General features: G+C 38.9%; 1 protein-coding gene across 5 annotated transcripts in view; it reads left to right on the forward strand.

The window, feature by feature from the left end:
- The window catches only part of arb2a (ARB2 cotranscriptional regulator A), a 547436-nt gene that overhangs the window by 11331 nt on the left and 520990 nt on the right, over positions 1-15115 (forward strand). For all 5 annotated transcript variants that reach the window (XM_072914357.1, XM_061986620.1, XM_061986623.2 and 2 more), the window contains exon 4: positions 12088-12188. In XM_072914357.1, the coding sequence (XP_072770458.1) occupies positions 12088-12188 (101 nt within the window). The remainder of the gene's footprint in view (positions 1-12087; positions 12189-15115) is intronic.

The following is a 15115-nucleotide window of genomic DNA, read 5'->3' on the forward strand; positions in this document are numbered from 1 at the left end:
ACAATATATTGCGCAGGCGAGCACCTTAGAGGGAGCGTTGCTCGCACGGCTGCGCTAGCATCACAGCTAACGTTAGCCATGCTGCTACCTCTCTGCTCGGGGAGGACGTATGACGTGACAGTATGTGACGTGTGTAAGAAAGTGCACTTGCTGTCTGTGAGAGGGAGACACAGGACAGAGTGAGAAGAGCCTGTCGTGTAATGCCAGCAGCTAAAAGCAACTGCGTGCCTGTGGATGTGTTGAAGGTGTGCTGGAAAATGCGGAACGGAAATTACGGAGCAGCAGAAAAGTGGAATGTATTATTTAAATCGGTGCGTTGGAAAACACGGACCGGAGTTTTTTTTTTAAACTGGATCTGGATCGGCATTTTCCCATGCCTTGCCGATACGCAATTTTTGGCAAATATTGGCAGCCGATCCGATCCAGATATCGGATCGGGACATCCCTACCTTCTTACATACGTCACATTGATTGATTGAAACTTTTATTAGTAGATTGCACAGTACAGTACATATTCCGTACAATTGACCACTAAATGGTAGCACCTGAATACGTTTTTCAACTTGTTTAAGTCGGGGTCCACGTAAATCAATTCATGGTACAAATATATACTATCAGCATAATACAGTCATCCCACAAGTTAATCATCAGAGTATATACATTTAATTATTTACATTATGTACAATATTTACAATCGGGGGGTGGGATGAGGAGGGTTTAGTTGATAACAGCACAGTCATCAACAATTGCATCATCAGAGAAATGGACATTGAAACAGTGTAGGTCTGACTTGGTAGGATATGCACAGCGGGCAGAGAACATAGTGAGCTCAGAAAGCATAAGAACAAGTATATACGTACATTTGATTATTTACATTTGGTTATTTACAATTCGGGGAGGTGGGATGTGGAAGGGGGAGGGTGTTAGTCAAAGGTTGAAGTTGACTGGTGGTGTTGTTTTAGTGCGGTTTTGAAGGAGGATAGAGATGCCCTTTCTTTTACACCTGTTGGGAGTGCATTCCATATTGATGTGGCATAGAAGGAGAATGAGTTAAGACCTTTGTTAGATTGGAATCTGGGTTTAACGTGGTTAGTGGAGCTCCCCCTGGTGTTGTGGTTATGGCGGTCATTTACGTTAAGGAAGTAGTTTGACATGTACTTTGGTATCAGGGAGGTGTAGCGGATTTTATAGACTAGGCTCAGTGCAAGTTGTTTTACTCTGTCCTCCTCCCTGAGCCAGCCCACTTTGGAGAAGTGGGTTGGAGTGAGGTGTGATCTTGGGTGGAGGTCTAAAAGTAATCTGACTAGCTTGTTTTGGGATGTTTGGAGTCTAGATTTGAGGGTTTTGGGGGTGCTAGGGTACCAGGAGGTGCAAGCTTAATCGAAAAAGGGTTGAACGAGAGTTCCCGCTAGAATCTTCAAGGTGCTTTTGTTGACCAGAGAGGAGATTCTGTTGAGAAATCTCGTTTGTTGGTTGACCTTTTTGATTACCTTGGTTGCCATTTTATCACAGGAAAGATTAGCCTATAGAATGCAACCTAGGTAGGTGACCTCATCTTTCCTGGTGATAACAATGTCACCCACATCATGTCAACATCTCCGTTCGGTGCCACACCAACTAAATGCCGAAGCAACTATTTCCACATCAACACCGTAGGACATATACTATTTGATATGCAGCTCATTTTTATGTGACACATATTGAAATATCTTGTGTGTCATCATGCACAAAGGTGCACTTATAGCTTGTTTTAAAATGTCTCTGATAATCTTGCACTTTTTGTTTTGGAAATGACATAAATGTTTGTGCTACTGCTTAATAACTGTTTAATAAATACAGTTTTGCTAAATTGACTTAGTTGTGATTTCCCTCTCTGCATTATGCTCACCTGCTATACACCTTTCTGCTCATCCCACTGTCTCTCCTCTCTGCCTGCCTGAGCACTGACTCTGAATACGCAGTGCTGATTGGCTGTTACATGTGCTCTGAATACACACTGCTGATTGGCTGTTACATGCGTTTTGAATACGCACTGCTGATTGGCTGTAACCGCTCTGCGTGTAACCAATCAGATGGTTCTGTGGGTGGGACAATGCTGAGTGCTGCAGAAACTACTGACAAAGGCAGAGGCAGAACTAAGCAGAGCAGCTTGTTAAGACTTTAGTATAGGCGGTGGCGCTTTGTTGTTAAGGCGGCAAACCCTGATACATATTGTTATGAAGGTGTCTGTTACTACATTATATATATACTTGCAGTGTGTATATTGTACATATTACATATTGTTATGAAGGTGTCTGTTACTACATTATATATATACTTGCAGTGTGTATATTGTACATATTACATATTGTTATGAAGGTGTCTGTTACTACATTATATAAATACCTTCTATGTGTATATTGTACATATTATATATTGTTATGAAGGTGTCTGTTACTACGTTATATGTATACTTGCAATGTGTATATTGTACATATTAAGTATTGTTATGAAGGTGTCTGTTGCTACATTATATATATATACTTGCAGTGTGTATATTGCACATATTACATATTGTCATGAAGGTGTCCGTTACTACATTATATATAAATATATACTTGCAGTGTATATATTGTACATATTACATATTGTTATGAAGGTGTATGTTACTACATTATACAATTCCAACTGATGTTGAGTCACAGGAACTATTAGAGAGCAGAAATGAACAAAGAAAAAGTAATATTGAGTGACAAATATAAATTCAAAGTTATCACCGGAGTTCCAAACTGCAGTAGCAGCAGTGTTGCCAATTCCGCATATTACAGGCGACTGTAAAAAAAAAAAAAAAAAAAATAATAATAATAATAAATATTTTTTTGGCCTTGCTTTTCTGCCCTGACAATAGAACAAGACACAACTGTCATTTTCTACAAAATTTTTCCTGGCAAAGTCAGAATTAATGGTGGAAACTTGATAAAAACCATCATTTAATATATGTATGTGAATATATGTATATGTATGTGTATATATGTATATGTTAAAGTTAAAAAGTTAAAGTACCAATGATTGTCACACACACACTAGGTGTGGCGAAATTATTCTCTGCATTTGACCCATCACCCTTGATCACCCCCTGGGAGGTGAGGGGAGCAGTGGGCAGCAGCGGTGGCTGCGCCCGGGAATCATTTTGGTGATTTAACCCCCAATTCCAACCCTTGATGCTGAGTGCCAAGCAGGGAGGTAATGGGTCCCATTTTTATAGTCTTTGGTATGACTCGGCCGGGATTTGAACTCCCAACCTACCGATCTCAGGACGGACACTCTAACCACTAGGCCACATATGTGTGTTTATATACAGTATATATATATATATATATATATATATATATATATATTTATTTATTTATATATATATATATATATATATATATATATATATATATATATATATATATATATATATATATATATATATATATATATATATATAAAATTGGATATGGGTGGGTTCCCTACAGGTACTCCGGCTTCCTCCCACCTCCAAAGACATACACCTGGGGATAGGTTGATTGGCAACACTAAATTGTCAGGAGCGTAACACTAAGCTTCATCACTTTGACTTGTAATATCTCTAATTCTGGTGGTGTTTTATTCTTTTTTCTTTTTGGAACATGTACTATACATATAATACAATAAAGTCCCATATGAATTTATGTAGCAATACTTGAATTTTGCCTTTGAAAGTAGCACTCCAATGTCCATTAGTGGATCTGTACACATATGTATATACTGTATATACACACATACATATAAACACAAAATATATAAGTAACGTTTCATAGGTTTGTGTTTGTATTCAATTTGTGTTGAGCTGTTGTGAAAAGCATAATGTGTAATAGGGCTACAGCTATCGATTATTTTAGTCATCGATCGATTAGTTTGTCTGATTAATCGAGGAATTGGATAAAACCCACTTTATAGGATCAATGCGAATTTCAGGGAACAGAGTTAAAATAAACAATTGTTCTGCTTGCCATAACCTTGATTGTTTATTCATAATAAATGCACATTATCAGTATTGAAATTTGTACTTTGAACATATTTGCATTAATATATATATATATATATATATATATATATATACTTTTTTTTTTTTTAACTGGTCCTCTGTTTGTGCTGCCATACGTGCGCTGTATTGCAGCAGCCGTGTGGTGCGGATTTTTATCATTTGTATTAGCTACACTTATTAAATGTATATTCTCAAATTAATCGATTTAATCGATTAATTGTTTTTAATTTAAATGAACAAACATTTGCATAAATCAAATGGATTGTCCAGTCCCATGTTGGGTGTACATTATGATACACATATTAAAGATAAAAACTATTATTTGCGATTCATCGCAATTAAATATATTTAATAGTTTGACAGCCCTGATATTGCAGATGCACCACTGATACTACAAGTCCCAGAATGCACAGCATAAGCAGGTGCAGTGTTGTGATTCATGGTTGACCTTTGTGTAATTGTTATAAAGCCACAGAAACGCATTTTATATTTGCCCTAAATGGGACCTCATCATTTGATCGAAGAGTCTCTTAAGAGACTGGAAGCACAAAAAGATGCTGTGAAAATGGACCTGAGGGATGTTTCTGGCTCTTAGCATTCTCCTGTAGTGTCTTCCTCCCTCTGTTCTCTGTCAGTATCCCTGCCAGCTCACTGGATGTGGGACATGTTATGTACTCTACGGCCCGTCAGAAACCTACTCAGCCTTGCCCTCCGTCTGCCGGAGGAGCATTTGCATAATATGACTGTGTCTATAAGAACAGCAATGGAGAGAAACATACCTATCCAATACTACCCCAGCCCTTTATGCCTGCCAGTGCCAGAGCCTTGCTCCATGTCCCATACAAAAATCTTTCCTTTGCACACCAATACACACATGCAGAATTCTCCCCAGCTGTATATCTTGTCCCTTTCTGCTGAGGCCAATTTTTGAAGGGGAGCCTTTCTATTAAAGCCACCTTGCCCCTGAGGCGGTGTCTCCAACATGTCTCCCTCGCAGCCGCCGCTGTGGCTTTCGTGCATTTCCACAGTTACAGCCGGGCTACCTCGGCTCGAGACAGGTGGAACAAAAATGTTAATTTGAGCATGTAATGATGTGAATGCAGACAAGGCTGTGTACAATAGTTTGCAGGTGTCTTAATCACTGAAGATGATGGCTTCATTTCGCTAGCCCTGCGGTTTTTCCATTACTGGAAATCCAAGGTTATGTACACCTAATTAAGCGGCCAAATTGAGAACAGAATGCTAATTATGACCAAAAAAAGAAGAGAAAAGTTGAGAAAACGGTATTCCTCTGAGAGCATGTGTTGGGGGAGGTGGCGGAGATGTTCATGCCCTCACACACACACACACACACACACACACACACACACGCACACATTCTTGTATTTCTTACCTTCTTGAAACCTCTGAAAAATGCCTTCGTCTTTAGGACCACCCTTTCTATATATATAAAGATTTGTATTTGTAACATTAATAACATATACAGGTAAAAGCCAGTAAATTAGAATATTTTGAAAAACTTGATTTATTTCAGTAATTGCATTCAAAAGGTGTAACTTGTACATTATATTTATTCATTGCACACAGACTGATGCATTCAAATGTTTATTTCATTTAATTTTGATGATTTGAAGTGGCAACAAATGAAAATCCAAAATTCCGTGTGTCACAAAATTAGAATATTACTTAAGGCTAATACAAAAAAGGGATTTTTAGAAATGTTGGCCAACTGAAAAGTATGAAAATGAAAAATATGAGCATGTACAATACTCAATACTTGGTTGGAGCTCCTTTTGCCTCAATTACTGCATTAATGCGGCGTGGCATGGAGTCGATGAGTTTCTGGCACTGCTCTGGTGTTATGAGAGCCCAGGTTGCTCTGATAGTGGCCTTCAACTCTTCTGCGTTTTTGGGTCTGGCATTCTGCATCTTCCTTTTCACAATACCCCACAGATTTTCTATGGGGCTAAGGTCAGGGGAGTTGGCGGGCCAATTTAGAACAGAAATACCATGGTCCGTAAACCAGGCACGGGTAGATTTTGCGCTGTGTGCAGGCGCCAAGTCCTGTTGGAACTTGAAATCTCCATCTCCATAGAGCAGGTCAGCAGCAGGAAGCATGAAGTGCTCTAAAACTTGCTGGTAGACGGCTGCGTTGACCCTGGATCTCAGGAAACAGAGTGGACCGACACCAGCAGATGACATGGCACCCCAAACCATCACCCAACCATGCAAATTTTGCATTTCCTTTGGAAATCGAGGTCCCAGAGTCTGGAGGAAGACAGGAGAGGCACAGGATCCACGTTGCCTGAAGTCTAGTGTAAAGTTTCCACCATCAGTGATGGTTTGGGGTGCCATGTCATCTGCTGGTGTCGGTCCACTCTGTTTCCTGAGATCCAGGGTCAACGCAGCCGTCTACCAGCAAGTTTTAGAGCACTTCATGCTTCCTGCTGCTGACCTTCTCTATGGAGATGGAGATTTCAAGTTCCAACAGGACTTGGCGCCTGCACACAGCGCAAAATCTACCCGTGCCTGGTTTACGGACCATGGTATTTCTGTTCTAAATTGGCCCGCCAACTCCCCTGACCTTAGGCCCATAGAAAATCTGTGGGGTATTGTGAAAAGGAAGATGCAGAATGCCAGACCCAAAAACGCAGAAGAGTTGAAGGCCACTATCAGAGCAACCTGGGCTCTCATAACACCTGAGCAGTGCCAGAAACTCATCGACTCCATGCCACGCCGCATTAACGCAGTAATTGAGGCAAAAGGAGCTCCAACCAAGTATTGAGTATTGTACATGCTCATATTTTTCATTTTCATACTTTTCAGTTGGCCAACATTTCTAAAAATCCCCTTTTTGTATTAGCCTTAAGTAATATTCTAATTTTGTGACACACGGAATTTTGGATTTTAATTTGTTGCCACTTCAAATCATCAAAATTAAATGAAATACACATTTGAATGCATCAGTCTGTGTGCAATGAATAAATATAATGTACAAGTTACACCTTTTGAATGCAATTACTGAAATAAATCAAGTTTTTCAAAATATTCTAATTTACTGGCTTTTACCTGTACATACTATGCAAATATAAAAAAGTTTGTTGTGAAAAATGAGTTGGAATTTCACAAGAAAAAGGTCACAGTTTCACAAGAAAAACTTAGAATGTTGGCAGTATTATAATAAAAGTTTTAATTTTACTCAACGCAAGTCAACATTTTACAAGAAAAACTGAACATTTGTACTATATTTGCGTAATTCCTCCGGGGTTGTGGATGGCTGAGTAGCGCTTTATAGCGGCAGCCGGCCTCCAGGGCCCCAACCCCCCCCCCCTCTGTTGCGAGTTGTTGTGATTACATGTATCATGTTTATGTGTGCCATGCTATCTGAGGTTTTTTCCTCGGACTCAGTCTGGACCCCTCCTGAGGGTCCAGCCTTAGACTGATATTTTTTTTACTCTTCCCCCTTTCCCAATGTCACTTTTTTCCCACCTTTTTTAAGGAGCGCCGTAAGTGGCTGATCAGTTGGCGGTCCCGTCTTGTCCCCTTGTAACGTATGTCTGCTCTTAGTGGGACTGTGCCGAAAATGAAATTTCAGTTCTTATGTGTCTTGTACATGTTAAAGAATGGACAACAATAAAGCATCTTGAATCTTGAATACATTATGAGAAAAGTTGGAATTTTACTCAATAACAGTCGCAATTTTACAAGAAAATCTTAAAAGTTTTGGCATTTTTATGAAAAGAGTCGTAATTTTACTCGACAAAAGTCACACTTTTTAAGAAAACTTAAAAACTTTGGCAATATTATCATAATAATCAGAATTGTACTTGGCTAATTTTTGACAAAAGTCATAATTTTATATAAAAAAATGTCACTATTTTACAAGAACAACAAAAAAATTGGCAATATTGTGATGAAAGTCAGAATTTTATATGACAAATGTCACCATTTTGCATTAAAAAATAATAATTTTACATAAAAAAGTAATAATTTTACTAGAAAATATTGCAATATTATAGAAATAGAAAGAATTTGAGACATTGTTCCCAATTTTATAAGAAAAAATTGTAAGAAAAAGACTGCTTTTTGGGGGAATTTTTTGGTTGTAATTGGTTTTTAATCTTCATTATTTACTTCAAGTTATTACAGTATGTGTCTATATACATATTTATTTAATTTTGTTAAATTAATTTTGGCCAGAGGGGGCACATTTCAATTTTTAACACACACTTGTTATTTCATATGTTGACCAGAGGGGGAGCTTTTTTAAAACCGACACACAGTCAATTTGAAAAATCCCTCCTTTTTGGGACCACCCTAATTTTGATAGATTTCACCACAAGTAGTGCGAATGAGACATTCTCTATTAGATGCAATGGCTTTTCGTATTGGGACTGTGACGACCGGGGCGCATGGTGATGCGGGGTTTCGTTCTCCCAGGAATGCAGACGGGCTTCAGACACAGCGTGCAGGTAAGAAATGATTTATTTAAGAAATAAATTATACTGGAACAAACAAAAACGTGCTCATAGCAAGGAAGGCAAAAACTAAAGGAGCTAGCGTCTGAGCTAGAAGGTAAAAAGGGGTCTAGCGTGGAAGCTAGGAGGTTCAGAGCAGGAAACAAAAGTCGTCATCTGTTGTATGAAAACAAACTAGGAAGCCAGACCGACCCACTGGCAAGGCAGGCTTAAATAATGACATTGATGGCTAACAGGTGCGCGTCCGGAAACACACGTGGCAGGTGAAAACAATAAGCAGCCATGGCAACAAACTCAGGTGCACAAAACTAACAGAAAACACAAGTGCCTCGAAAACGTAAACAGAAATATGATCCGGGCAGCGGATCATAACAGGGACCATGATTTCGGTCCTAACTTGTTCACCGGTCCTCATATGGAAGGTACTTTTCCTTGTTGATGTCTCAAGAAGGGTAGACATACAAGAACACACACACACACACACACACATACACACACACACACACACACACACACACACACACACACACACACGTTTCCCCATTGTAGGATTTCATTAAAGGTCCTCGTGCTTTTCTTAGGCGGTGGTGTTTAGATCCTCTCTCCTCCATGAATGCATAATTGATTTTCTTCAAGGTACTTTAGTGCACACTGCCTTTATCCTAACTTCTCACCCCTCTCCTCTTCCTTACAGGCACAGGTCTGTTTTTTAATGCGACATGATGACAAACCAAGATTAGGATTTGGGGTTGTTTAACAACTTACTTATGAAGCAGGTGCTGTGATACTCGCGTTGAATTTTGCACTGTAAGGTTTATCACGTTAAAAATGGTGGCAATTTAGCAGCCGGTGAGGAACAGCTTATATATTTGTTTTTGTCTATAAAGTATGAGGGCCCTCTGGCTATTTGGGTTGCATATGCATACGTTTTAGTGCTTTAGCTTGTACAACTTTTGCAGTCATAAAGGTCAAAATTTAATTTAGCACTGCTTAGTCTTTTATTGTGTTGCAGTGTCAGCCGGAGGATTGATGGCCTCGGTGCTGAGGCATAAACCTTGGGATTCCACAGCTACACAAAGGCAAATGTTTGCCAAAAAAGCAGCAACAAATATATTTTCTCCCTTTACGGGAACATTTCCGGCCTTTTATTTAACTTTAAACAAAACTTGAATCTTCCTTCAAATTCCCCAAATAGGTATGAACCATACATTATCATAAACACGTTTTTTTCACCTTAGTGGTCAAACTAATCTTGGCAGATTTACCCATGAAGAGCAGTTCCCACATAATTTGACTGGATTTCATGGGTCTAATGTGTGTGACATTCCATGAGTATTGTGGTACAGTGGCCTCTGCTGTAATAGGCACTGTGCCTCAGTTATTGTTGGCTGTCTTTTTTACTTAATAATTAAATAAACACCAAAAACCTATTCTGACCTGTGCCTGCTATTGTCTGCAGTTCAGTAAATGCATACTTGTGGAAATGAGCATAGTTGTGTGAACGCTCCAAAGCAGGTTTTCTACACCAAAATTCATCTATATATTATTATTATTAGAACATTCACACAATAATAATTTATTCTTCAACTTAACCTTATTCTTCTTCTCCAGATTTTGGTGAGCTCTACTTCTACATTTTTCACCCAATTCAAACAGTTTCAAATTCAAACTGTTCAGCCTATTCGGGAATTGCGGGCTTTTCCCTGACAAATTCCCAAAATTCCTAGATTTCCCAAAATTCCAGGTTCTCCGGGACATTTTTCCCATTCAAAATGAATTGGCCATTGTTCAAACTTTCACCATTTCCACATTTTTCAACCTATTCAAACCATTCCACCTTCAACACATTCCACCTTTCTGGAAATTCAATATATCATCTTTTCAAGTTAAAAAAAATTCCAGGATTTTGCAGAATTTCTGCTTTTTCAAAGCCCCATTTCCACCCATTTTTCTGGCAACTACTCCTTCCACATTTTTCAACACATTTCAACCGTTCCACCATCAAATACCTGCTCAGTTTCCGCCTAGAGTGTCCGCCCTGCGATTGGTAGGTCGTGAGTTCAAATCCCGGCCGAGTCGTACCAAAGACTATAAAAATGGGACCCATTGCCTCCCTGCTTGGCATTCAGCATCAAGGGTTGGAATTGGGGGTTGAATCACCAAATGATTCCCGGGCACGGCCACCGCTGCTGCTCACTGCTCCCCTGTGGGGATGGGTCAAATGCAGAGGATAATTTCACCGCACCTAGTGTGTGTGACAATCATTGGCATCTTAACTTCAACTTTAAAACATTTCTTTTCATCAGGACAAAAAACGAAGTTGTTTTTGAACTGGAAGAATTCCCGTTTTTCCCGAAATTCCAGGAATTCTTAAATACTGTTTCTCAATTCATCATGTTACTACTTCAACATTTCTCGACCGATTCTAAGAATTTAAACACCAACCATTTGATCTCATTCAGAACATTCAAGTTTTTTTTACCATTTTCCAAAAAATTTCCGCTTTTCTCGAAATTCCTAATTTTTCAGAAATTTCCATTGAAATCATTGGGACATTCTTCAAAGTTGCACAATTCCCACATTTTCCATAATTCCTTTTTTTTCCCATTTTCCCCATTCAAAATGAATTGGTAATTTTTCAAACTTCCACAATTCCCACGTTCTTCAACCGATTCAAACCATTCCACCTTCAACACATTCAACTCATTCTGGACATCCAAACTACAATTTTTCCACATTCAACAAATTTCAAGGAATTCCCGTTTTTTGGTAACCTATTTCCACCCTTCTTAAGTTCGACTACTCCTTTCACATTTTTCAACTCATTTCAACCGTTGCACCATCAAAACACTCCTCATATTAAGGTCAAAAACCAGTTGGTTAAGAAACTAGAAACATTCCTGGTTTTCCTGAAATTCCAGGAATTCCTCAATTAAAAACTGTTACTAATTCTACATTTCTTGACCGATTTAAACAATTCAAACACCAACCAATTCAGCTCATTCAGGACATTCATGCTCCTAATCATTTTTTTAAAATCCCGCTTTTCTCAAAATTACCAAATTTCCAGGAAGTTCCCATTGATATTAATGGGACATTTTTCCAAGTTGTCCAACATCAACACATTCCACTCATCTTGGACATTCAAACTAACACTTTCCCAAGTTCCAAACCAAATTCCGGTTTCCCTGGAAATTCAAACTCTTCAACATTCAAACCATTCCAATATTCAAATCAACTTTATAATAAAGTTGATTTGATTTGATTGATATTCAAACTATTTCAGCGTTTAAATGATTTCAACATTTAAACCATTTCTACCTTCATCCTACGTTCCATTAGCATTTCAGTTCAGCGTCAGCTTTTCAACATTCAAACCATTCCAACATTCAAACTATTCCTACATTCTTGCTACATTCTGTCAGCATTTCACTTCAACTTCAGCATTGGAACATTCACACGCAAATTCCTTCAGGAATTGCCTCATTTAGTTGGTATTGTTGGTCATGTTTGAATTATATTTTGAAACTCCTGTTCACATTCTTTGTCGTCCCACAGACGGACAGCTTCGGCACATAAAGACACGAGAACCTTTTATCTTCAACGTAAGAGAAGATCTCCACCGCTGGAACCAGAAACGTTATGAAGCTCTCGGCGAGGTAGGCAAAAAAAAATATAGATCCTAAAAACTTTTCATTGTCTATCTATGCAGGTTTGATATTATAACAACCAACAACCAAGTACATGGTTGGACTGGCATGTGCTGTGGTTAAATCAAACAAAACTTTTGATAAGAGATGAACAATACATTTAAAGCACCAGTAAGTGTGTCTCTCACTCCTTCCTGCATATCGTACACTGTTAACTTAGTACCACTGTCCACAAGTTGAGCGCGCATTAAGCCTGACTTTCATTTTCACTGTTTAGTTGAATCATGTGAGGACAACATAGTGTTACTATTTCTCCAGAGTTCTGCAAGTTTTGGCCAGATCCTGATTTAGTTAAAAAACATAGGCCTGTAGTACGATAATTGTAGAGCTGCACAAGAGAGATAGTAATGATATTACATACAGTATTGTTCAGAACCTCCATTTTAAGGGCAAAGTCCTCCCAGAAATATTTTTATTTAAAATATGTCTGTATAAAGCCAGTTGACTAGAATTGAAGATTATAAATGTATTCTATACCAAAGAGTAAGTACAAACAGTAGCAATACCAGCGCTGGAAAGATGACCAATCTGCCTAAATCCGACGCATTCTCTGAAAATTGTCGCTCTTCACATATGCTTTTGTCCATTTTGTCTTGCTGGAGATCAGCACCGAAAGTTATCAAACCTCAAAGCCTTGGGGTCCTATGATGACTCTAATCTAGATGTAACACACTTCCTTGTGGTCTAGATAATGTGTATTGGACGTGCTTTGGTATAAATAAATCACATTTTCAACACACTTTCTGAGTCAGTCTTCCCTTTAGATTGCAAATAAACCCATCCACGCCCCAACCTTTATCAGGATTTTTCTTTTGAAAATGTTCACTATTGAACATATATCTTGAAGACAAACATAACCTTTATTTTTTTAGGACTTTGGCCGAAAATAAACTTCTAAAACCGTACAGTGGTACCTCAGCTTACAACATGTTTCGCGACTGACCTAATATTTAAAAAACTTGTATCTCAAATTAGATTGAAATGAAATCATTTTTATCTGTGCTTGACCCACACCACTATTTCAACATGTAACATGCCTTTTTAAAAGAAAAACAAACTTTTAGACAGGAAATATTGCTTGAAAAACATGAGTGAAAATTGAACATTTATAAAATACATGCGGGCAGCACGGTGGAAGAGAGGTTAGTGCGTCTGCCTCACAATACGAAGGTCCTGAGCAGTGCTGGGTTCAATCCCGGGCTCGGGAGCTTTCTGTGTGGAGTTTGCATGTTCTCCCTGTGACTGGGTGGATTCCCTCCAGGTACTCTGGCTTCCTTCCACCTCCAAAAACATGCACCTGGGGATAGGTTGATTGGCAACACTAAATTGGCCCTAGTGTGTGAATGTGAGTGTGAATGTTGTCTGTCTATCTGTGTTGGCCCTGCGATGAGGTGGCGACTTGTCCAGGGTGTACCCTGCCTTCCGCTTGATTGTAGCTGAGATAGGCTCCAGCGCCCCCCGCGACACCGAAGGGAATAAGCGGTAGAAAATGGATGGATGGATAAAATACATGCAATATTATTGTTCAGTATTTACCTAAGACTTTTGTTGGTGTCTCCTCCAGTCTGTTTCTTCGTCGTATAACATTAGGAACTAGGGAATCATTGTTTATGTTCCACACAGATATATTCTATTGATGGACTGGAGAGGTCAGCGCTTACAACAAGCAATATGTCTGTGTACCAAAAGTAACGCTGGATTGTCCAGTTTTTTAAGTCAGGATTAGATAAAACTAACTGAAACAAGGCAGCTTCTTAATATTTTTATGGATAATTGACTACTATTTGGACGTTTGTGGCTGCATGCCGCGGAGGATGGCTGCAGTTTCTTGTGACATGAACTGACGCTGGCTTGCTGCTAACCGGTAGGCTCTCGTTTTTTTTTTAAACATGTTTTTAATGTTTTTTGTTCCTCTAAAACTGTCTTCCGCGTCCTCTCAAACGCACCAAATTTCTCATTTCGGGTGGTTGGAGGGCAGGATTGTGTCAATCTTGTAACAGGAACAACAACGTATAACAATATATTACCTCTTTATTGCCTAAATGGTACAATTCTGTGACAAATATTACCTCAACCGGTGGGGCGAGATGGGCTCGTTACTCAAGGTATGCTCACAACTTAAACAACAAAAAGTTGAGAGAGAGCTCATTTGTCAAATTACTCGTAAGTTGAGGTACCACTGTATATAGATTCACTGGTCACAACATTAGGTACACCTTGTGTTGTGCACAATGCCGCATTGAAAAAAGCTGCATTTACCACCATTTATATCACCTTGATTTGCTGAAAATACAAACCCTGTTTCCATATGAGTTGGGAAATTGTGTGAAATGTAAATATAAACGGAATACAATGATTTGCAAATCCTTTTCAACCCATATTCAATTGAATGCACTACAAAGACAAGATATTTGATGTTCAAACTCATAAACTTTATTTATTTTTTGCAAATAATAATTAACTTAGAATTTCATGGCTGCAACACGTGCCAAAGTAGTTGGGAAAGGGCATGTTCACCACTGTGTTACATCACCTTTTCTTTTAACAACACTCAATAAACGATTGGGAACTGAGGAAACTAATTGTTGAAGCTTTGAAAGTGGAATTCTTTCCCATTCTTGTTTTATGTAGAGCTTCAGTCGTTCAACAGTCCGGGGTCTCCGCTGTGGTATTTTACGCTTCATAATGCGCCACACATTTTTGATGGGAGACAGGTCTGGACTGCAGGAAAGTACCCGCACTCTTTTTTTTACAAAGCCACGCTGTTGTAACACGTGCTGAATGTGGCTTGGCATTGTCTTGCTGAAATAAGCGGGGGCATCCATGAAAAAGACGGTGCTTAGATGGCAGCATATGTTGTTCCAAAACTTGTATGT

This window comes from Nerophis lumbriciformis, linkage group LG12, assembly GCF_033978685.3.
Source record: "Nerophis lumbriciformis linkage group LG12, RoL_Nlum_v2.1, whole genome shotgun sequence".
NCBI lineage: Eukaryota > Metazoa > Chordata > Actinopteri > Syngnathiformes > Syngnathidae > Nerophis > Nerophis lumbriciformis.